Below are 22,588 nucleotides of genomic sequence, written 5' to 3' on the forward strand. Positions count from 1 at the left end.
TGATCGAGGCATCAAAAACAAGAAGAACCCAGTACATGATCAGGTGAAGCCAATGTTATCTTGTCCCTGCAAATGGCTCCCTGAGGTATATAAAAATGGAAAAATATAAACACAAATATTAGAAATACTTTTTTCCTTGAGTAAGACAGTCTTATGTCTTCTTCCCCAGTCCAAGAGCTGTCTTTTGAGAGAGAGCAAGGTGAAGTCTCTCTTCTTGATGAGTGCCCTGCTAGAAAAGTGTGGAAGTTCCTGATGTCATGGATTGTTACTGGCTGTTTGGTGGTAGACAAAGCAGACTGTCCTAGCTTCCTGGTCCAAAGGTAACGTCTGATCAAAGTGATAGTGTATCTTGAAAAAAGGAAACCAACTAAAAATAATGTGTAAAAGTCTGTGGACTTTACTCCACTCTGATTCATACATAAAACTCCAGTTTTACAGCTACAGTGAATAACCTTTTGGATCAATTTATAATCTTACCCGATTCTGTAAAGTACTGCTATTGGTAACTGGCATGAGTAAGTGGTGAGCTACATATGGGTGCTGTTTTAAGGGCTTCCCAAACTGGTTTTCTGTTTTTCTGCTAAGCTACATAATGTTGTATCTACTTAGATTCTAACAATATGGGATCTGAGTTCAGTCTGAAATAAAAGGGCAGGCTCTCTGGAAAACTTGAGTTAGGACCTAATTATTGGACAGAATATAAAAAAATTATAGCTTCTCAAGCATTTCTAGAGACCTTAGGTACAAAACATTGTTGGGTTTGTTTGGCTTCTTGTTTTTGTGTTTTGTTTGTTTTGTTTTCTTTTGTTTTCTCACAGGGCCAACTTCTCCATCTTTCAGTCTAAGTAACTTGTGTGAGCTCAAATGGATGTCTTGTGCTGCATCACAGGCATAGGAGAATCTCTGAGAAGTAGAGAGCTGACAAAATGATGCGGTATCTGTTTGAACTGGTTGCTTTATTTTTGATAAATACCTGGATTGTTGTGCTGCTGAGTCATTGGAGAATGGAGACGAAGAAGGAAGAAAGGGTTATTAGCAATTCTGAACTCTTTTTGGGTGCAGTTTATTTAGCACCTCTGCAAGATTTAACATGATAACTCTTTAAATCTTAGCACACTACTCAGAGAGGTAGAATGTCATAAAGGTGTCTGGTAAACAGATGTTACATTCTTTATAAGCTGCTAGGAAGGTGTGCATCATTCTGAACAAATATAGAAGCAGCTGCAGCTTTGGAAGCTTTAATTTCCTGAACAAATACTTCAGAGACCTATTCCACTTTGGTAATTGTGGCTTGGTAATCTACAGATACAAGTGAAGCATAGCTTACAGTAATAGACACTATCTTTTATTAAACCAACTGATAATATTGGAAAAATAGATTAACTTTCAGCCAGGTAAGTCCTTCTTCAGATGATCTATTAATACTTTCTCAACTATGCACCTGGCTAATGAATGTACGTAATGCAGAGGGAATCTTTGTGCAGGTTAATGACAGTTGGGTACATGTTGTAGCATTTTCTTACTAGTTCAGCTCCTTTAAAAAGCATGATGGTAAACAACAATAGAAGTCTTCTTGGGAGGGTTTCATCGAAGTGTTGATGAGACAAAATCCAGAAACTTACAGTAAAATCAGTATTAAACACATTGTCAAAAACATCTGAAATTAGCTTAGGGAAAATTAATGTGTATAAATCTGCCTGATTTTTCTTCTAAGAGGGAAACCATAACCTAGCAGTAATAGATCAGAGTAGTTTGCTGTCAAGATTCTCTGTTTACTGGTAGTGATGAAGTGTTACATGCTCTACTAATCGTGATATACATCTTCTGACTGCAGCAAGGGCACCAGAAGATCCTTGGAATTCAGAGCTGCAAAGTTTGTTATCAGACTAACTCCGTACGGTTAGTAGAGGAAGATGTGTTGTTCAGTGTTTTCACTTTCTGGCTTATAACCTGAGACACTCTGGGGAGATGGTTTTCAGGAAAGCTGAGTGGCTGAAGCTCTTATAATGTTGGATAGGGAAAATTAGCGCCTGTCTTTAAATAATATTTTTTTTAAATAAAATTAAAATGGGCATCCTGCTGAAGATCAGGCTAGGATATTGTGAAACAAAACAACTCAAGACTCTTGACTGAGCTATCAAAACTGCTATGAGGTTTAAAAGCAACATGTGCAGGGAGGGAAGAAGTGTCTTGCTGGATGAGTATTACAACATGTTCTGTGCTGCAACACATAGGCTCGGAGGGGTGAGCTAAGTGGGGATTTCCACCATGAGTAAAACTCTTCCTTCTTGGAGGTATAATTCAGGCCTTTTCATTACCTATCTCTGGGTTGGTTCATTCGCCTTCCATGTAGCTGGCCATCTATCATTTTTGACAGAGAAATTGCTATGACAAAATGGTAAAAGCTCTTGCTCTGGGCTATTTTTAATGTACTGTAGGTGAAAGATCAAAACACATTTTTGGAAGATTTATATGCTGTACCCTTGCACCGTGCTGGATAGGATAAACAGGAGCTGACAAACTGCAGGACAGGAGATTTAAACCATTGACCTCTGACATAAGGAGTCCTCGCAACTGTATGTTACCACATTTATGTTCAGGAGCTAAAGGCTTCGCTCTAAGGGAATCTCATAAATGCTTAGTAGAGGTATAGGAACACAGTTCTTATTCAGTCTTTAAGCTTTATTGTGGTGATCAGTAGTTAAATCTCCTTTCAGGCCATTGTGGATTTTAGTGCAGAGTATTTGTGAGCAATTTCAAGTCTTTGTGTGCACAATAACACATCCCTTTTTCTTGAAAAAGGTGTAGCTACTTAGTGTCAGCTTGAGCAGCCTCGCTATTTTAAGCTGAGCAATCGTCCAGTCTTTCAAACTACTTCCCCACACTGGGATCTCTGTTAAATATGTCCATTTCTGAAACAAAAACCCTGATAAAGCAAAAAGCTCTGGGATATATCAAACGCTGCTTCCATATTATGTATATGCTTCAGTGTTCTGCTGAGCTAAACCCCCACTTCTGCAGTGCATCACGATGCGGGAGAACGGGAGGATGGATGCATCCAGCTGCTCCTCTGCCTGTGAGACAGGTGGCATCCAGTACGTTATCAAGCCTTTTTGGAAAACAGGTGTGAGTGAAGAAGAGGGGTGAAGCTGATGCCATGGAAAGTGCATTGAAAAGCGATGTCGAAAGGAAAGGACTGAGCTAAACGCAAGTTGAGGCACTGCTCTTGTTAATCAGCAGGCTGTAGCCTGGCCTGTGTAGGAGATCACAGTACTTCATTGCCTTTCTTGCTGTCTGTTTTTTTTTCAGGCAACCCTGGCTAGCCAGCTGACCCTCTGAGTTCAAGCAGAGAGTCTCTGTGCAGTCTTGGTCACTGCTCATGGTGTTCACGATGTGTGCTTCCGAAATTATACATCATTATGAGGGGCACATAACCAATTAGTATATGGATTTGTTCTGCATGTGCAAATCTTTTCTTGGGCTAAGGAAGAGTCATACAGAGACTTGGCTGAAGAAAAAAAGAAAATAGTTTAATCTTAAATGGTAATTGCCATCCTCTGGCTAATGATAAGCAATATTATGGCCTGCATATCAGGTGCAATTAAGCAATAAGACACAACAAGGTGTATGTTACAGAGAGATAACGCAGTGTTTAAGAGCCAATGACCTGCAAAGCACATTATCTCCCAGCTGCGCAAGCCCTACAGTCAGCTTGTACATGTATGCTAGCAAATCCACTGCCCCCTCTTCCCCGCCTTCATTCGGGTTTTTAAGGTGCAAAAATTGTGAAGGATTTTCTTAATTTTTGTTGTATCACATAATATTTTTTAAAAGCTGTCTTTTTTTACATTAGTCAACTTCTGCACATTTGACAAGCCCGTGTGAAGCGTTAGAAGGGATCCTTCACTTGAGTTCTGGGAAATTAGCATCACGTAAAACAAGGCCTGTCCACCCTTCGCTAGACACGGAGATGTGGGGTGTGCAGGAAGGGTTTTCACTGATGATGCAAGCACCAGACTGTCAGTAACTCTTAATTTGCTCCAGGAAAGACTTCATGTTGTTTTCAAAGATAGCAGGGGGAGCTTTGAGCTGGAACATCATTTCAGATGAAACTTGCTTCAAAGTAGGATTGATTTTTGGTTAGAATTAAAGGCTGGAGGTGTGAAGCTCGCACTGTTTGTACTCAATACACAGACCTCTCCGATCGAGGTGCCATTTCCATGGAAGTGTTCCACACAGATTGACCGAGCCGTGGTGCTGTGTGAAGGGTCTCAGTTAAAACCAGGGCTGGCAGCGCGGCGTGGCACTGACAACAACTTTGTTGATGGACAAGATGGGAGGGCAGTCGTCTTGCAGCCCAAGCTGCCCCATATGTTGTCAGAAGCAAGGAGAGGTTCTTGGGGTCTGAGCCTGTCTGCACCCTGGTTTCAGCTGGATGTCCTAGGTAGTGCTGTAATAACAATAAAAATAAATGACGTTAGGCTTGATGTAAGACCAGAGAGACAGGACAGAGGCAATAGGAACAGCTGTCTGTTCCTCACAATCCTTGTGCTGGGTGAGACTGTTTCTGATTACAGCTATAGCACTGTAAATGCCTGCTAGATGTCTGGTGATAATCCATTCAAAGCAATTACAAGGCATCCGTCACCAGCAGGGTCTGAGCCACAGGCCTCTTATCTGGGAAAATTGATGGAAGGGAAAGAGGCAGTGAGGGAAGAAATCAATGCCTTTCACCAATGTTATCTGCCAAATTGAATTAAGCAGCATGGGATCCCGGCTTTGTACACGATGAGAGTCAGAGCTTAAAGAATCTGTTTACAGCAAGCTCGGATTGTGGGCAGGGCAGGTGAGGGAGCCACACTTGGCTTCTGCTGACCTGCAATTTCTTGGGCAGCCCGAACACCCAGTAACGTCTGTGGGGCTCGGGTGGGCAGAAGGAGTCCAGAACATAACGTACAGAACACTTAACCTCATAGCACCAGTTCCAGTTGTGAACCTTGTGTCTTCTGGGGTCTTAACGTGTTGTTTCATGCTCCTTCTCTTTTTATGTGAAGCACAAAGTATCCCATCGCTCATCGTGTTCTGATTTTCACGTGTGGAGTATTGTAGGGAAAGCAACTCCAGCGATGGAAGCAGAGGTGCAGCAGCTGCACACTTCAGTGGCAATACGAGCAAAGCTCCACTGCCTACAGACGTGTGTGGTGAGCCTTCTGGCAGTGCACTGATGCAACAGAGAACGTAATCCAGGACTGGTATTTACTGAAAGTCAACAGGTCTTGAGTTCAAGGGCAAGGACGCAGCCTACAGATGGTGCTTTATTCTTTGTTTGTGCTCGGTTGCTTGCTTGTTGTTTGTTTGTTTGTTTGTTTTTGGTGTGAAAGGAAATGCCACGCATTGTTGTGGGCTCTGGTGTTCTGTGTTCATTAGTTTGTCACTTCACTTACCTTATGGGTTGGGAAGGTAACTGAAATGAATTCTGTGTGTCTTCACAGAACGTCGTACTGGTTCCCTGTTTTACAAAGCAGTGTTGAAGTCCAAGACACAGACTGAGGAGTGCTTAACAACGTCAACGTTTTTCCTGAGGTAACGATCACTCGGACTCATAGTTCTTAAGGCATTTGTAGAAATAAGCAGATTTTTTAACAAATCTGACCTTTGCAGCCATAAAACCTATTTTTTCCTTTGATCCATGTAGGTTAGCTACCTTTTCTGTGGTTTCCTCTTGCCCTGCACATTGTTGTTGTTTTGGTGTTGTTTTTTTTTAAAGGTTCATACCTATGGGACATACAAGACTAGAGCTTTGTGATAAGTGCTTTGTGATAGAAGGGCCAGAGGACTGAGGTGGCTGGGTCGGAACAGGCTCAGGGGAAGTATTTAAAAGCACAAAATTCTCAAGCTTGCAGATTAAGGACTGACTCAGCAGACAACAAATACAAAAGTAAATCCAAAAAGATGAGCCAGATAACCCACAGATACTGTACAGAACAATTCAACTAAATCAGTTCAGTGCAGGGAGCTGTGGAAACTTTTTTTTCCTCCCAAATACAAGTCTGTGGGAATTTGCATTGCAGTCAGGTATACTTAAAGTGCACATAAGCCATCTAATAAAAATTCCACTGGAGTGTACGTCATACATCTGGGTTTTATTATATTTGTGCTCTCTTCCCACTGACAGTGCCTTTATAACTGGATTACTCACATATCATCATTAACTGTGACACTCCTGGGTTTTTACTGCTTCCCTGGTTCCTATCATCTTCTGCAAGTTTTATCCCTTCCTTGCAGATGTGCCAAGATGTATTTCTTTAATATCTTTTCAGCAAATGAACATGGGAGCACATAAAAAGTGTGGCTTGGATAGCACGGGCAGTAACGAGGGCTCTCATCATTTCTACCAAACTCTGTATCAAACTTCCACCCCGCTATGCACACATTAAGGTTTCCCTTTGCTCTATGCAAGGTATAAATAAGGGGTGCTGCTTCCAGTGAAATGGAAATGACTGAGCCATGGTACTGAGCTGTAGTTTGATCCTGGTTTTGATATTCTGGAGCCATTTTTTCAGTTGTTCTCCACACAAGGGTGTTAATTGAGGATGTGTACTGTGGCCGATCTGAGGTCTTTGTTTTTTCTGGTGGCCGAATGGCACAACCTGTTGAATAAGACATGAAGACTTTTTTGTTTCAGGACCCAGGAAATTATATTTTTTTAATTTCTGATCTCTAGCAACTAGTTGGTGCTAGATGTTGGTTCATCTCACTTCGCGGCTGTTTTTTTCCCCCACTCTCCTCATTGCTGTCCCTGCTTGAATGAAAGCTCCTTCTTCACCATGCTCCTTCTTCAACCCTGCAGATTCCCTGTGGGAGCTGGCCTGAGGTGCCAGCTGTGCTCTTAGCCTCCCATTGAGAACTCCGGAGACCTGCGGGGCCCAGGCTGGGTGACCTTGTGCTGCCGTGTGAACAGCGGGGCTGGCAGGTGGGTCTGGGCGTATCGGTCACTTCCAACCAGTCAGCAGTGCACGTACCTGCAGGGCTTCTTGCAATGCAGAAAATATATCTAATCATAACAGTCTAACAGCCATCATATGCAAAAACATTGCCTCCTCTGTTGGTCCTTCTGTGTAGCTTACACTGGGAGTGTAGAAAGAGAAAATGTATTGACACGCAATGCACCACTGCAGTGACAAGGTGAGTGCATGTTTGTGGAGGCACTAGATTCGTATCTACTTGGCTCCCAGTATTTTGGTTCTTATATTAAGAATTTTCAAAACCCAATTATTCTCTTAATCAAAAAACCAAGACAGTTTGACTGGTCTCTGCTACCAATAGGTGTTGCTGCACTCAGAGTTCCTTGGTGACAGAACATATAATAATCTTTTCAGCCTGCTGTTCAGAATTATCAATCCAAATCTGGGTTTATACTTTGTTTCTGTAATGGAGTAGCAGGAAAATCAGTTGCTTTGACAAGTAACACCAGGAGAGATGGCTGATCTCGTCGGTGTGTAGCTCTGCTTCAGGCAGCCAGGTTCCTTGAATGGTAACAAGTGCTCTGTGACTTAATAAAACGTGTTAGATAATAAGATCTACTACAGAACTACCTCCATGAAACAGACTAAGTCATTTTCCATTAACTCATATTGTTATTGAACAAGCAATCCCAATGAATTTGCTTCATTTTCCCTTTCTCACTATCTGTATTTTGCCCTGTATTGTAGAGACCAGTCTTGCTCTGGTTCTTATGTGCAAGCGTAAGCGTGTAAGCTGGTTCTTATCTCAAGCGATGTGTTGATGAAATGTTGCAAAGGTCCTTGCTACCCCTTGAACTGTTGCATGGATAGGGGCACATTGCCAAAAGGAATATGCAAGGAAAATGGAGTAAAATAAAAGCTTTTCAGGAGTGACAGTGAGCATTTTGAACACCTCAGTTTCTTGCTGCCCAGCAAGAAACTCTGACAGGCACCTAACTTAATGGCTTTGGAAAATATGATTCTTCTCAGTATGTTCCCAGTTGTCTGTTCAGACCCAAACCACTTCTGAACACCTAATTTACAATGTCAAATTAAACTGGCATCCTTGATACACAGCTGTAGCTGGCAAATAGAAGTTTTTGTTTTTTCCTATGATTTTCATTTCTATATATAAGCAAGTTAGTAAAAAAGAGAAAAAAAGAAAAGAAAAGAAAAGAAAAGAAAAGAAAAGAAAAGAAAAGAAAAGAAAAGAAAAGAAAAGAAAAGAAAAGAAAAGAAAAGAAAAAAAAAAGAATAATTGTGGTTTTGTGTGTTTGTTTGTTTTTTGGGCTGGGTCGAGTGCCAAAATTCACCTTTAGCTCTGTGGGCATGTCATAGTCGTCTTAAGTATCCATCTTCCATCCAAAAGACTTGAGCACAGGAGAGTGGAGGAGGCAAATGAAATATGCAGGTTTTTGCTTCATGTGTTTGTGCCTGTAATCTAGGTCAGTAAAATGAAAACTCCTAGAATACAGAGTAGCCAGATAAATTTGGGAGAGCTGCACAGGGACAGTCCAAGAATAAGGAAGGTGTCCAATAGGGCTGGAGACAGACATCTGAGATTTCCGTATGTGAGGCCAAGCCTTTTTTCCAAGTTAGCCTCAGCTAACTTCAAAAAGAAACTAAAACAAACAAGGTTTGCTCCCAAGTTCATTTGAAAACTGTGTTAAGTAAATGCTATGCCTTATCTGCGTTGGCAACCTAGCACTAACCCAGGACTGGTACAGATGCAGTTCTGTCTATAGTAACAAAAATACAACCTGTTCTCATAGGGGAATCATTCTCCCACCAGCAAGGACTTCTGTGGTCCAAAACATCGCCCCACAGCAAAACTGCTTTAGCACTGGGTGTTAGGTGAGCTTGAAGCCATTTTCTTGGTTTGGAAAATGCTGAGTCTTGACTTTATTGACTCGCATGATCATTTTGAAGTGTTCTTTAGCAGTGTAGTAGAACCCTTTTAATCTGTGGCTATGTGAATTTAGGTTAATCTACTGATTTGCAATACGATGGTAAATGAGGCTGAAGTTTGTCACCGTGTTCCTAAAGGAAGGAATTTTACTATTATTTCTTGTGAAGAAAATGAGCTGGTGAGCTCTATAAGGAGCTGGGAGTATGATTGCTGGGTATGCCCACTGCTAATATCCAGGTGGTAGAAACAGGAAATAAACCAACACCTTAGAAAACAAGGCTGGATGAGTCAGAAATAAGTAGATTTTTTTAAAGCTCTGTTTGATCATTCTCTGGCTTTTCCACTGTTTTACAAGGGCACATTAAGAAATGTACCAGAGCTGTGGAAATTCTGCAGCCATTTCTCAGAAAACCATGAGAGAATTACTTTAACATATGTTTCCATCTCCTGCTTTTTGCATTTTTCCCCTGTTGTATTTCTTTTTCTTTGACCTGGTACAAACTTTTATATGCTTACATGTCTCACTGTTCAAAAGAAATTTGACTTAATTCATTGTTAAAATTTCCCCACGGAGAGGTACGCATCATTTCCAATTAAATTCCTTTCGCCTTACAATAGTCACATGCAGACCTGAAAACAATTGTCTGTTTAAATGATGCCTTAAGAAGCCTCATTACTAGGCTGGCTGGGAAACAACGTGAAGAAGGTGCCATGTTTTTAATGCCCAGCCGCAGGTTGGTTGTGTGCCTGAGAATGTTGAAGGCAGTAAAAGTTGGATTTTTTTTGGTGTGCCAGAAGAGATAAACCATGGCAGGAAATGTGAACTTCCTTCCAACATCTAAGACAATTTAATACTACTTCCACCTATAGGCAAAATGTTTTTTGTTGGTTTTAGGGGGTGTGTGGGTGTGCATTTAGCAGATGAATACGTGGCTAAGTTGCATGATCTCAAAACTGGAATGTAGGAACTTGGCTTGCGTGCTAAAATGGGTTAGCTATATTTTATAGGATATGACTACATGCAGGCAGCAAATATACATAGAGTATTATTAGCACGTAATAATAAAGTGTTCTGTCATCAGACTTGAGAGGTGGCACATGCCACGTGGCGACATCTGGCCGATGTTAGTCACAAGGTTTCTCTCTGTTCCTACATAGCTATGTAAGAGTGGCCCCATGCAACACCCCCAGAGGGAAGCCTGCAGAGGAAAAGCAGAGGGCGGCTGCGGTAGCTCAGCCCCGAGCGCTTCCACGCCTCCGTCACCACCAGGCTGCAGCTGGCAGATCCAAGTGCCCAGCCTTAGAGGTCTCGAGGAGGTCCCAGTGTCCCGAGTCCACCACCCGTGGCCTCGTGGTCAGTTGCCATCACCGATGGCATTGCAGATGCCGAGCACCTTTTTCCTCTGCGGGGTTTAAGCTGTTCTTGGAAGAACGTGCAGCTGGCACTGGCAGCTTCCCAGCAGCGAAGCAAGGCAGGGTTTGGTATTAGTGCTGTTTCCTCTGTTGGTGCTTTAGGTAAATACACTCATGTCACCTGGGAAATTAACTCAAGGGAAATGAGTACAAATTAACTACCTGTGTGCACATGCAGAGCAGAGTTTCTGTTAGCTTGCGGTGTTTAAATTCAAATACTTTGAGAAGTCTTGACTTTTCAAACAGAGGCACTGAGCACCTTTTCATATACCTGTGAGGTCTCTGGCATTTGCCTGTCCTGAACAATTAGGGCACAGCTGCAAGCACAGAAAACTCAAAAACCGTAGCATATCTATTTATTTTTTTCTGGACAAACAATTTTATTTTAGGTAATGCGTCTATACACTGTACATTCAGTCACTGTGGTATATAAGCATAGCTATTTTCATACATAATCTCATAAAGTCCTTTATTTTACAATATTATCTGCTTCAAGGGGAGGGGATGTGGAAAAGGGAGTGGAAAAGGACTATCAAGGTACACAGCGAAATAGATAAATATGCCAAGCTTTTTTCTTATTTTTTTTTAAATCAGGCATTTATAAACAAGAAAGCATACATTACTTACATAAAAATAGTTCTAGAATAGTAGAGTAAGTCATAATATTGTCATTAGCAGCAGCATAGGAGAGACCAGGATAACAAAAATGTGCTGAAATGCTATTGGCTATTATAAATGTAAAGATTTATTTTTCTTCAATTGAAAAAATGTCATTTCTGTGATTTCTTTTGATTAAAAAATGAACAACAAAAAGAAAAACAACAAAAAAACAAACCAACAAAAAACTTCTCTCTAAAACACCTGGACTGATGAGAGGGCAGAATGGAAAGAAAAATCAGCCTTTTGGTAATAAAATACTTTACAGTGAAAATATGGACAAATAAAATGCAAATGATGGAGAAAGGTTAACCCACATTTAAAACTTGCAAAAAGATTTTTTTGTTTTGTTTTTCCTAACAGACAGCAAAGATTCGTCTTAGTTAAAAACACAACTCATAAAACAAGACAACTACCAGGTAAGAAAGAGTTTTGAAAAAGTAAACACCATATACACTTATAATACAACAGTGTAAAATGAAAAAAAGTATTTACATGTTGAATTTACTGTTAACTTTTTTTTTTTACATTGGCTAGTTCTGTTTGAAAAGCAGAATATTATGTTATACTAGTTAGCTGCTCCATAGATATGAATGTTATTGCTGTTGTTTTTTTTTTTCCCTTCGTTAAGTCTTCTTTCAGTAATAGAAACAATGAGTAATTAAACTGAATATACAAGTAATATATTTTTTAAGTACAGGGAGAGTCAACAGCCTGTATGAAACACCTCTTCTCCCTTTTAACTTCTTAAAGGAAACTAAAGAGCAAATGAAATGAGAAGATATGACTTTACAATTCCTACACTCACAGGTTGGAGTGCAACTGGAATGCAGCAGGGACTCAACAGTAAGTCGAAAGAAGAGCAATTCCATCTGAAAGGGCTAACAAGTGTTTTACTGAAGTGTAGCAGACACAGAAATTACACACAGAACTCCCTCACCTCAAGCACCTTCACAGAATTTTTCCTCTAAAGATTCCCACCTTTTCGACAGATATTTTCTAGAATTAGTGTCTCTATGGCTTTATGCTGGGAAAATTATTTTAAAATAAATTACGTGCACAGAAATTCTGAATTAAAAATAAATTATATATTCTGCAGAAATAATAAAGATTTTGTTGTTAACATATACTTAGGAAAGTCACAAAATCATTTAAGATGGATTCCTATCCTGTGAAACTCTCCTGTCAATTCACTGCTGGTGTATAAGGTTTTAACCAGTTTTCTTGCACCTTTTTTAATCACATTGATTATTAAGCCTTAATTTACAGAGACATGTTTTACTAGGATGTTTCCACTCATCTGTTGTACTTAGTAGAATTATCACAATGCATGGCAAAAGAAGAAAAAACATTTTTATAACAACGGTAAGTAACTTCATTTTGGAAAAATCTTTCCTTAAATGTCTCACCCCATTTATGTGTGACACAGAGGTGGTGGTTGTTTGACAGTTAAAGAACAGTAAATAGTCTTAGCAGTTCTATTTTCTTATTGAAAAAAAAATGCAGAATTCATTTTGGAGGATAAAAGCATCATATGCACAGAAGAAACTGAGACGTTGAGTAAGTACGCTCCCTCAGCCACATGAAAGAACAACTACGTTGTGCCACAGGTAAGGGGGCTGCATCTGTTAAAAATCAACAACAAATGGAGCTGGACGTGCTGCCATTGTTTGTTGAGTTGTAAGGGGAGAGACGCAATCAAAGGTCAGGGGAAAAATGAACACTATTAAAAAAGACAGGTTTCAAGGAAGCTGACAGTGCGTGTGGGAATAGATTTGTTCTGTGTGTAATTTCTTAACATGGCAGTAAAACGTAGCAAATAGGAGACTTGAAATGCACAATGATCAACTAAAGCTAAAATTGTTTAGTTTCCCTTGAAGAAATAAGTGAATAATACAAATCTGGAAATCATAAGGCTGAGAACATTTTTTATGCATACTGCATAACAAAATAAACCCTTTACATAAGACAGTAATAATGCCCATTAATGAATATACGTATGGCAGAGATTTTAATTCCATGCATATGATTTAATAATCGCAGAAAAAAAAAAACATACAAAGAACCAAAAAAGAAAAAAAATCCCACATTTAAAAAAAACAACACTGCCTAAGCATAATCAAAAATCCTTTTGCATTGCACTTTAGAGGAGGAGATCTGCATCTAGCCTCAGTCTCCAGCATCGCAAACACACAGGGCAAGCCCTGTATAAACGGACAGGTTCACGTAATTTACTTGGTGTAACTGTTTCTTGCTCCCGACAGTTCTACATTGTCCCAGTAATCCTACGCCTTTCGTATTTTGTCTTTTTGTACCTAAAACATATATATGAACTTCTTTGTTAATGCTCACAGTTATTATAATGGTTATTATAATGGTTTCAAGCAAACAGCTCTTGTTTAAAAAAAAAAAAAAAAACACCTCTAATGTACTGTAAGTAAATACTGTAATTTTAGGATTGGAAGCCGCTTTCTGTCTACTGGGAAATAATTTTTAAGCTTACATAGTTTGTATTAATGTCCAAAAGCAAATAAAGATTACTGGAAATACATTTATTTGTTTAGAATAACTTCTGGGTATGATGATGCATAGGGTTTTATATTTTTTTTGTTTTTCTTTTTATTCCTTAAGGTTAAAAAAAAAAAAAGTGTCAGCATTGCCTATATAAGATGCTGAGAGGAAAAATGAACTGGAAGGCACATCTGCAGCCCCAGATCAAATTTTCACTTCATGCTGATAAGCTCGAGTATGTAAGAGGTGAGTGTTTATGGGTGAAAATAACTTGTCTCTTGTTCGGTAAAGCACCAACTTTATTTGATAAGCACTTCTGGGAGCATCTCTGCTGCTTCCCAACTCCTGTAACACGGCCATGCAAAACAGGTTTAAAATGCAACCAGTAGTGCACTGGTCTGGTGGTTTTGTATTTGGTGGCATTCCAGACCTGCTGAGCACGCGCTTTGCATAAATGTAAATGATGATGCGAGGTGTCACGTGCTGGAAAATCGTGTGGATGATGTTAACATCTGCAGGGTAGAATCTAGAATGCTTAACTTGTAAACTTTCAAAATATGGAATAAAATGCAGAGTAAGATTCTGACAAAGTGCAGTTTAAAAAAAATATTAACAACAATGACAATAATAACAATAATAATAAGACAAAGTGATGGCATGCTGCATTTTTATTCCGGGGCTGCGGCTTGGATCCCAAAATTAAAGTAATTTCTTTTTTTAAAAACAAAAGTTTTTCTTTTAAAAAAGATGTAGGCTTATTCACAGCAGCAAAAATGTTGTTTCTCTTTTCTGTAGTATCCAATAATGCAATGTTGCACTCTCCTTGGGCACAGAAATCCTGACAAACAGTTCAGAATAAAAGCAGGTAAATACTGAATTTTATGGTAAGATGGTGCAACAAAGATGAGTTTTCCAGAAAACTGAAAGCTGAAGTAAAGATTTCAGAATGGCTTCAAAACACGTGTCTTCTGCTTTATTTCTTAACCGACTTAACAGATCATCCATTTCCTTCCTTTATTTCCTTCTTTCTTTTCCTAAAGCTGAAGTGGCTCTTGGATGAAGTGAGTCTTTGAACACATCAATTAATGAAGATGTCTTTAGAAAATATGGCATGATTTGCAAACACTGAAGTCTGTAAGGCTGGGTTTGTAATTCTAAAGCATACATCTTCTCTTCCCGCCCTCCCCCCCCCACCCTTACAATCCTGCATCTTCCTTTCTTCTTGTGTTCAGGACAGGAAATGAAGGTAATTGTTTCTAAGGAAAAATATCAACTCGGAAAAGCACTCTGAAGTTCTCATACAAGCACAGGACAGGATTAAAACTGTGATGGCTTCCTAGATGGCTGGAAAACTGCTAATGAAATGGCATCATCACCAGAGGGCTTCTACATGAAGAATCCCAAAGCCTTTAACAAGTCATTAAAAATTGTGCATCGAAGGTTTTTTGTTTTGCTTTCAAAGGTTCATTATAAAAAATCTTGTTAATTTTTTAATACCAAGTCTGTGTAATGAATTATTTTAAATAGCTTATAACAAAAGTTTGTTTTTAAATTCCAAAATGTTCCAACAGGCAGAAGGGCAACATAAAAACACTGCCATGCTTGCCTTTCACTCTGATTTTAGTTGGACGATGCTGCTTGCTTGGAGTTTGCCAGTAGAAAATTTGCTGTGGACTTAAAAGTATTTTGTTTATAAACACTTTGTGTTTTATAGGCACAGTAAGATGTTGTGCTATATGGATTGGAAAAAAAAAAAAAGAGGTGTAATTCAGTGCTTCTGTTATAAAGAGTAACGTTTGCCTTCCAACTAATAAGAATCCATATTCATAGCTCCGTGTGCTAAGACACAACTACTCACACATGCACTTACACACGTACCCACACATCCTCCCTTACTGTGCATATATGTCATTCTGTAGAGGAAATAGATGATGCTCTGTCTAGTTAGTTCTCAATGTTGCTCGTTGTGTTTTCACTGGTGGGTTGACTGCTTGATTTAGGCCACAGCTGTTCCTGAAGTTCCTTGACTACTTTTTCCAAGTGTTCTCGAGCCTCCCTCTCATGCATCAGGTCAGCTCGGAGCTGCTCCCTGTCCGCCTCTGCATGCTGAAGCTTAACCTGTAGGTCCTCAATCTAGGGAAAAGCATATGAAGAAACATAATGAATGACTCCAGCATTTCAGTTCAGTTGTGATTTTGTAGACTTAAACAGAGACTAGTAGCTTAAACAAGGCCAAAAGAATAATAAAGCCCTGTAGTGCCTGCCAGACAGAAGACTATCAGCACTGAAGTGAGAAGGGGATTCTCTTTTCCCCATGTTATTTCCATGCAGGACTGTACCATTAGCCATGTGCATTACATGAACCATTTACCTTAGAAATGCTGAAATATTTCTGGTGGCTAACTCCAGAAAGGAAGGAGAGGGGTTTAAGATGCAAACATATTTAAGAGTACCTTAGTTTCCTAGAAGTCTAATCGATACATGTCTTCAACCATTACTCTTATTTCTTTATCAGACACCAATTCAGCAAAGTAAAGTAGAAGCTAAATTTGCCCAGGCAGTGACTTACTTTCAGTTATTTTATAATGCTTAATACAAGTGACCAAAACATTCTTGGCTGCCTATGTAAAAGACCCTTGCATCAGCCCTGTAATGTCCAACAAAAACAAGTGTTATGTCCTCCCGCGACCAGGACCCCTCCCATCTCCCACAGTAAATGTGAGGGACTGCAACGAGGCAAGATGGCCCCATGCATAGCACCTTACTAATTTTGACTAAAATTTGCACTGTTTCAGTTCAGCCATACAAAGCTGGACTTTTAGGGTAGGCATGGGGTAGAACGCGTCCTAACGTGCAGTAACTTCACACAGACAAGGCCTCGAAGAACTCCCTGTTCCCAAGACCCTTAGACGGGGTCGTTGGTGAGCTCTCACAGCCCTGTTCCAGCTCACAACAGGACATGCAGACACCCTCAGCCTCCCCACAGGCCTCAGAAGGAAAGCTTCTCGGTTGTTGCTTATTGATAACAAACGCAGAGAAAAGCCCCAGTACTGAGGGATGAATAAACACAAAGAAAAAAAGGCACCTTTTTGAAATACACAATTTTAGGCCACCAACAGGTAAGATGGGCAGTTACCAGGAGCTGCCATTTAACAAAAGAAAGGAAAACTCTTGTGTTTTGGGCTAAAATGAAGGCTTCCCTACCCCCTCCATCCCTATTTGGATCTTAGTGTCAAGACAAAATGAGCACGAGGCCTAACCCACAGCGCTGCTCAATTACAGGTCACCAGCTAACAGGTTCAGCTTGCACAAAGTCTGAATTTAATGCCTTATTTCCTCGCCTGCCTGATGCTGTGTGTCCCAGACTAAGCCTGTGTGAAGAATTGTGGTTTCCTCAAAAGTACCAACAAGTGACAAGCACAATACAACTAAGTGACAAACTTCCTGTATGCATTTGCCAAAGTAGAGTTAAGAGAAACTGATGTACAAAGTCTTATTTTAAAATTTCTAACACAACTTTGGAAGTCATACTGACTTCTGGTAAAATTCAGTTGTTGCAGTTGGTTACTTTTCTATGAAGAGCCATGCAGAACTCTCTGAGGAAGCTGCTCAGTAATGTGTTTATTCCAGACCCTGAACCATTAGGTGCCCTCTAATATTTTGCTCAAGCACAGCACTGCTTTATCTTGCCTGCCTGCACTGTACTCTGGTGCTAGGACAGGCAGTGACAGACATCCAACAGGACCCTGCAGGCAATATTGCAAATATGCCTGGTCCTTAGGAAAGACAAAACTGCTGCACAGTCAGCTCCTTGAATTCTGGTTTTAGCCTTTTACTTTACTTTTAGCATTTACTCCCACCCAAGGAAGGTAATGTAGTAGGGGATTGAACAGCCCCACTGTCACAGCTTCCATGCCTATTTCATGCCTCTTTCATTCAGCAAGGGGGGACACACCTGCAGGGTTGTGACGCTCTATTCAGAGTGTATGGAGTTGGAGTTCACTTTTATCTGCACTTGTTGTTGCCTTTTTTTTTTTTTTTTTTTTTTTTTAAGCTGAAGTGGAAGTCAACTGCAGGTAACGCCCAGTACAGCAGCTCTCACTTTGGTTATGTTTAGTCTGGACACCTCTTATCAGTGAGACATCCTGTGATGCTAGAGAGGAAGCCCACATCATTTCCTGCTTCTGGTCTCCTGGTTAGCCATGTCTCATAGTGGTAACAAGCAGACCACTCCCCTTCCCGTTATTGAGAGCCTGGGGTTAGAAGGATTTCTGATTTCTATTGCTTTTCCTTTTTCCTCCTTCCTTAAAGTAACCACATCAAGTGTTTGCAGCTTATGCTCTAGGTGTAGCAGCTCCTAACACATGTGTACGTAGCAGCACACGTGGCAGAGCAGCTGCTGTAGTGAGTGCAGGCTACAAGAATTCCCTTTAACATTAATTCAGGTGGTTACACCAGGCAGGTTAGTTCCCTTGCAAATGCACGATACCTCTGTGGCATTTGCATCTCTGCCTGCAGGAGTTTAAATTTAAGCAAGCAAGCCCCATTTTTCAGAGACCTGTTGCTAACTCTGGCCCATGCCTTATTTTACGCATTGCTCAGCCAAGCTTTCAGTTCGGGAACCACTGATGGGGAACCAGTGGTCTGACAGAGGGCTATTTAGGTGGGAACAGGTCAGAGCAAGACTACTGGGGAGGCTGATACAGCAAGGAAAGGAGGCTTAGGAGGAGGAAAGCTTAGGAGGCTTAGGAAAGGAGGAAAGCAAGGAAGGCTGCTTAGGAGCCCCCCTCCACAGAGGAGGTCTGGTTTCAGGGGTTAACAATGGGTATGGGACTGTGCCCTTTTATAGGAAATGCATTACTGGGCAGCTGGGACCGTTTTATCGGAGGAAGGGGAAGGCAGGGCATGCGATGGATTGCTCCTCAGGGCTGTTTCTCATGGAAAGCCAGGAGGCTGCCATCCTGCTTTCAGCTCAGCCTGTTACGCTGGGTCATTTCAGAGGCTTGCAGCAGTGGATGCCTTGAACCCACGTGCCCTGCAACACCAGGGCAAAGCAAGGCAGCTTAAGGACACGCAGCCTGAGCCCTGGGGTCACTCGGCTTTGGTTAGTTTAAATAAGCTTAAAAATCTTACATGAGAACCTGATGCAGAGAGGGTGGGGATGGATTTTTTAGTTTGAAAGCCTAAAGTACCCATGTCGCATGTGATGACATGTTCCTGCATTCCTAGAACTTTGTCACTGGGCTCACACTGGAGGGTTTCCTAGACCTGACACTTGGTCTTCTTGGGCTGTACGGCCCTAACAGCACTCTGGCCTGGCTGCAGCTTGCTTACTGATGGGCCCTGCCACCTCCTCCTGTCTTGAATAGATCCTGCAGGTCTGGCTTGACCTTTACGAAAAACACTGTCAGGTAAAGTGACTCTGCCTATTATTTATAGTATTGAAATGGATCCCCATACACTGGCATGGCCAACAGAGTATTAGTGGAACAGAAATCACGTCTGGCACTTGTCTTAGTTCCCTGTAAATGGTGACTTTCAACTGACAGACGTGTGAAGTTCTGGGCAGAGCTGGGGGACTGCCACAGCTGCAGAAGTGCAGGCATGTTAGTAAACCCTGCAATTAGGACTAGGGCTGTAAACCGACACAATGGAGGCACAGAAATTCTATGGAGAGGAGTTGGACTTCATCAAATTAGACAAAATGAGACCACTGGCAACCAAGGCAAAACAGACACTGGAAGTACCCCTGAGAACTGCCGCAGCAGTAAGCTGACATGCCAATAGCTTTCCGCGTTCAGGTCTTACCTGGGCAGAGTACTTGGCCCGAAGCCTGCCTGCTTCACAGCCCTTGTCACAAACTCGGATCTGCCTGGCTTGTTCCAGTTCCCTCTTTAGCCGTATCCGAGACTCGTTGGCTTCCTTCATTTTCTTCTCGTTCTCAGCTCTCAGACGTTCAATCTCTTTCCTTAAGTTGCGCTTCGCCTCTGTTGCTTCTCTCAGTTTCTCCTTCTTAGCCACTCGTAGGAACTCCAGCTCCTAGAAGACACAAGCAGTAAACGTGTGAGAACGGAGGCGCAGGGACCACATCGGTGCAAGGGCACAGAACCGCAAAAGGAAGCGATTCCAACTGAAGCCCTCCCTTCTGGTTAACACCATGGCTCACGTCTAAACCTCGTTCTAAACTTTCTGCAAGCTTTTCTCCTGTAAATCAACAGGAGATCCTACGCCCAAGATACATACCCTGAATTCTTGGATAATAAAAAGCTGTGCTGCATTCACATTTTGCTTTGTCAAGCAAAATAGCTGTGACCATCTGTGACTGAATAAAGATGAACTGGAGTTGGAGACAGCTACCAGCAACATGCTGCTGCACACTAGTTCGAGGTTTCAAACAACCCAACTGCAATGCCTGCGCTTCTTGAACTGGAGATGTACCATGTGAAGACAGATGCCATTGGTGGATGCCCTTTGTGCACAGCAAAGCTGAACAGGACAGGTTATTAGTTGCTGAAGAAATCAATAAGCAACTCCATCTTACGAAGCTCCCCAAAAGAACACTTAAGGCAAGTATGAGAAATCACCACCTGTATATGTTCTTTCTAAGGAAACTTGTTCTGCTGTAGGTAAGTGGTGCATAGTCCTAGGTCTCCTGGCAGCCAGCCAGCCAGCACGCTGCTCTGTGACATTTGGGAAACTGCAGGCTAAAACCTTAAGCTAAATCGAAACCATGCTTTGCTCTGGAAAGTGCCGCCTCTCACTGTCCAGGTTCTTAATAGGAACTGCTGCCGTGAAATCCCATCCCCGGGGGAGCCATTAGTGGGAGTGATAATGACAGGGAGACTAACGGGACAAAGGAAGAAACCCCTAAGTTGTTAAAAAGTTGATGTGAAAAGACAGGTTCAACACTATACTTTGAAAAATGTGGCTGACTAAAGGCCTGTCTCCTAAATGGTTAAACTAGAAACTAAAGTTCTTTCTCTTTCTTTTTTTTTTTTTTTCTTTCTTTTTTTTTTTTTTTTTCCAGAAGCAGCATTTCCTCTCTGTCAGACACAAACCCTCATGGCAGCATGTTTCTGTTAAGTAACACTGCAGTCGGGTCATGGGAAATTCACTCTTTTGACAATCTCACTTCCTAGCCAGGCCATTGTTAGCTCAGCCCTGCCTCTGGAAGCCTGCACACATGTACTTTCTCTGGCCGTGCAACTGGAAACCCACAGCTGCCCAACTGGAAACTGACAGCAATACCACATTCCCTCTCTTTGTGCCATGTTGCTGGATTTAATGCCCCAGTGCTCAGTTCTGCTGCTTCACCACCTACCTCCTATCATTCCTATTTTACTTTGAGTATGTGCTGTTGACTTAGTTAACAAGTTTGACAATTAGCTTTACGTATATACACTACATCTAAATGTTTAGCTGTACTTTTAAATACACGAAATTAAACAAATTTACTGAAATATGAGAGAGAAGCAATTTCCTCGAGATGACAAAAAGCGCAGCTCAGTTGAAGACAGCTCTCAGCTGCCATTCTCTGGGACTGGGGGCACACAAATCCCATCCCTGAGCCCCTGCCCTTTACTCTGTTCCCCAGGACCAGGCAGTCTGCACACCCCTGCCTCTGCCCAGCTGCACAAGTAGCAGTGTTCTGTCTCCAGGCTCGATGAAGCCGGGCCCTTCTTGTCCTGTGGGCACCCCAGGTCCATCTCAAGGCCCACACTTCTCCCTTGGTTACAGCTCCACGTACAGTGTTCAAAGGCAAATCTCCTGAACTGGCGCTGTCTGCCATTGCTGTGCAGTAATTTTGCCCTGTGTCAAGTGAAGCGGAAGTTCCCCTGCCATTCTGTTCAGCCACCGTGACTTGCTAACAGCCAGCAGCAGCACGTATTTGCAGCTTTTTTGTCCAACTTCTCTTTCTTTGATGTGACATATCAAGGATTTAGAGAAATAAGGAGCTTCTCTACTCAATGGAACAGGAAACGTTCAGTGAGGCAAGGTCACTGGAAAGCTTAGCAGGACTTGTAGACTCTTCACCAGAGCTTCTGCAAGCGTCTCTGTCCCAAGGATACCTTCCCTCCAGCAGCTGGGCAATACCAGGATTTTTAAAAATCTTTTAAACTACAAATAAAGCCTCCATAATGACAGGAATGTTTCTTGTTCAGTGAAATTGAAATAAAATAAACTGTACTGGAATAGAAGATTTTTTCTCAGTAATAGATGTTGATTTTGGTAACCATGGACTTAGACCCTAAAGTAAAAACAGGTGACAAGCTTAAAAAAAATGTAAGAATGATTCCTGCATACTTCAGTTTCCCAGATGAATTTACCAACAGTTCTCCAGTAAAGGCTGTTGCTATTTGGGAAAAATAAGGCATTTTTTTAACCGTGAGACTACCTAATGGTTTCTATCTGGAAGCGTATCTACAGACAGTGATAACAAAGCTATTCTGCGACTTTACCTGATGTAGGCTGCGTTTGGCTTGCAAGGCAGCATTTAGCTTCTCTTCCTGCTTCACTCTCATTTTAACAACTTCATGAAGGAATTTTTCTTTGGCTTCTTTTGTATCTAGGCCACTGTCCAGGGCCTGCCTTAGGTGCTCCAGCTCAGCTTCCAACCCACTGTTGTGAGAGTCAGAATGTGTTGCAACCTCATATGAACTGTTGACTGTGACTGGGGCTTGCATCCCAGGTGAGCTCATGTCCTTTGCAGAGCTGGATGAAGTAAAGGATGGGGAGGAGAGCGAGGATAAGGAGGAGGTGACTGAAAAATAGAAATATCTAAAATTAATCAAAAAATGTATAAAACAAATATAACTTAAAATATGCTGAGGCCCTTTTCTAAAGAAGAGACATTCAATAATTAATGAAAAAATGGAAGAAAGAAAACTCTAATTTTATATTTTGACACCTGGAATGTGATGACAATGCAAACCCGATTAACTTATGGGACCAACTTACAATTTGCCTGAGTTGTGCACTTTGGGATTTTTGTCACAAACAGTGTTTTCTCTGTGTGTATAAAGAAACCGGTTCCTTCATGGAAACCTGCGTGAGCCTGATGTTTTCAGTGGGTAAAATTTCTTCTTTTGCATAA

At 41.3% G+C, this 22,588-nt stretch overlaps 1 protein-coding gene and 1 long non-coding RNA gene across 5 annotated transcripts in view; one reads left to right on the top strand and one right to left on the bottom strand.

Moving 5' to 3' along the window:
* LOC311422064 overlaps positions 1–14,994 on the top strand; it is a 35,931-nt gene extending 20,937 nt beyond the window's left edge. For all 3 annotated transcript variants that reach the window (XR_014685169.1, XR_014685170.1, XR_014685171.1), the window contains 3 exons: positions 5,493–5,583; positions 6,851–6,973; positions 11,347–14,994. This is a non-coding gene — a long non-coding RNA (uncharacterized lncRNA). The remainder of the gene's footprint in view (positions 1–5,492; positions 5,584–6,850; positions 6,974–11,346) is intronic.
* Positions 10,668–22,588, bottom strand: part of SKI (SKI proto-oncogene) — a 134,807-nt gene continuing 122,886 nt past the window's right edge. For both annotated transcript variants that reach the window (XM_084494723.1, XM_084494722.1), the window contains 3 exons: positions 21,954–22,255; positions 19,303–19,533; positions 10,668–15,627 (listed from right to left, as the gene is read on the bottom strand). In XM_084494723.1, coding sequence (XP_084350849.1) covers positions 15,439–15,627; positions 19,303–19,533; positions 21,954–22,255 — 722 coding nt within the window. In that variant the 3' untranslated portion in view covers positions 10,668–15,438. The remainder of the gene's footprint in view (positions 15,628–19,302; positions 19,534–21,953; positions 22,256–22,588) is intronic.

Source organism: Aythya ferina (genome assembly GCF_964211825.1).
Source record: "Aythya ferina genome assembly, chromosome: 21".
Taxonomy (NCBI): domain Eukaryota; kingdom Metazoa; phylum Chordata; class Aves; order Anseriformes; family Anatidae; genus Aythya; species Aythya ferina.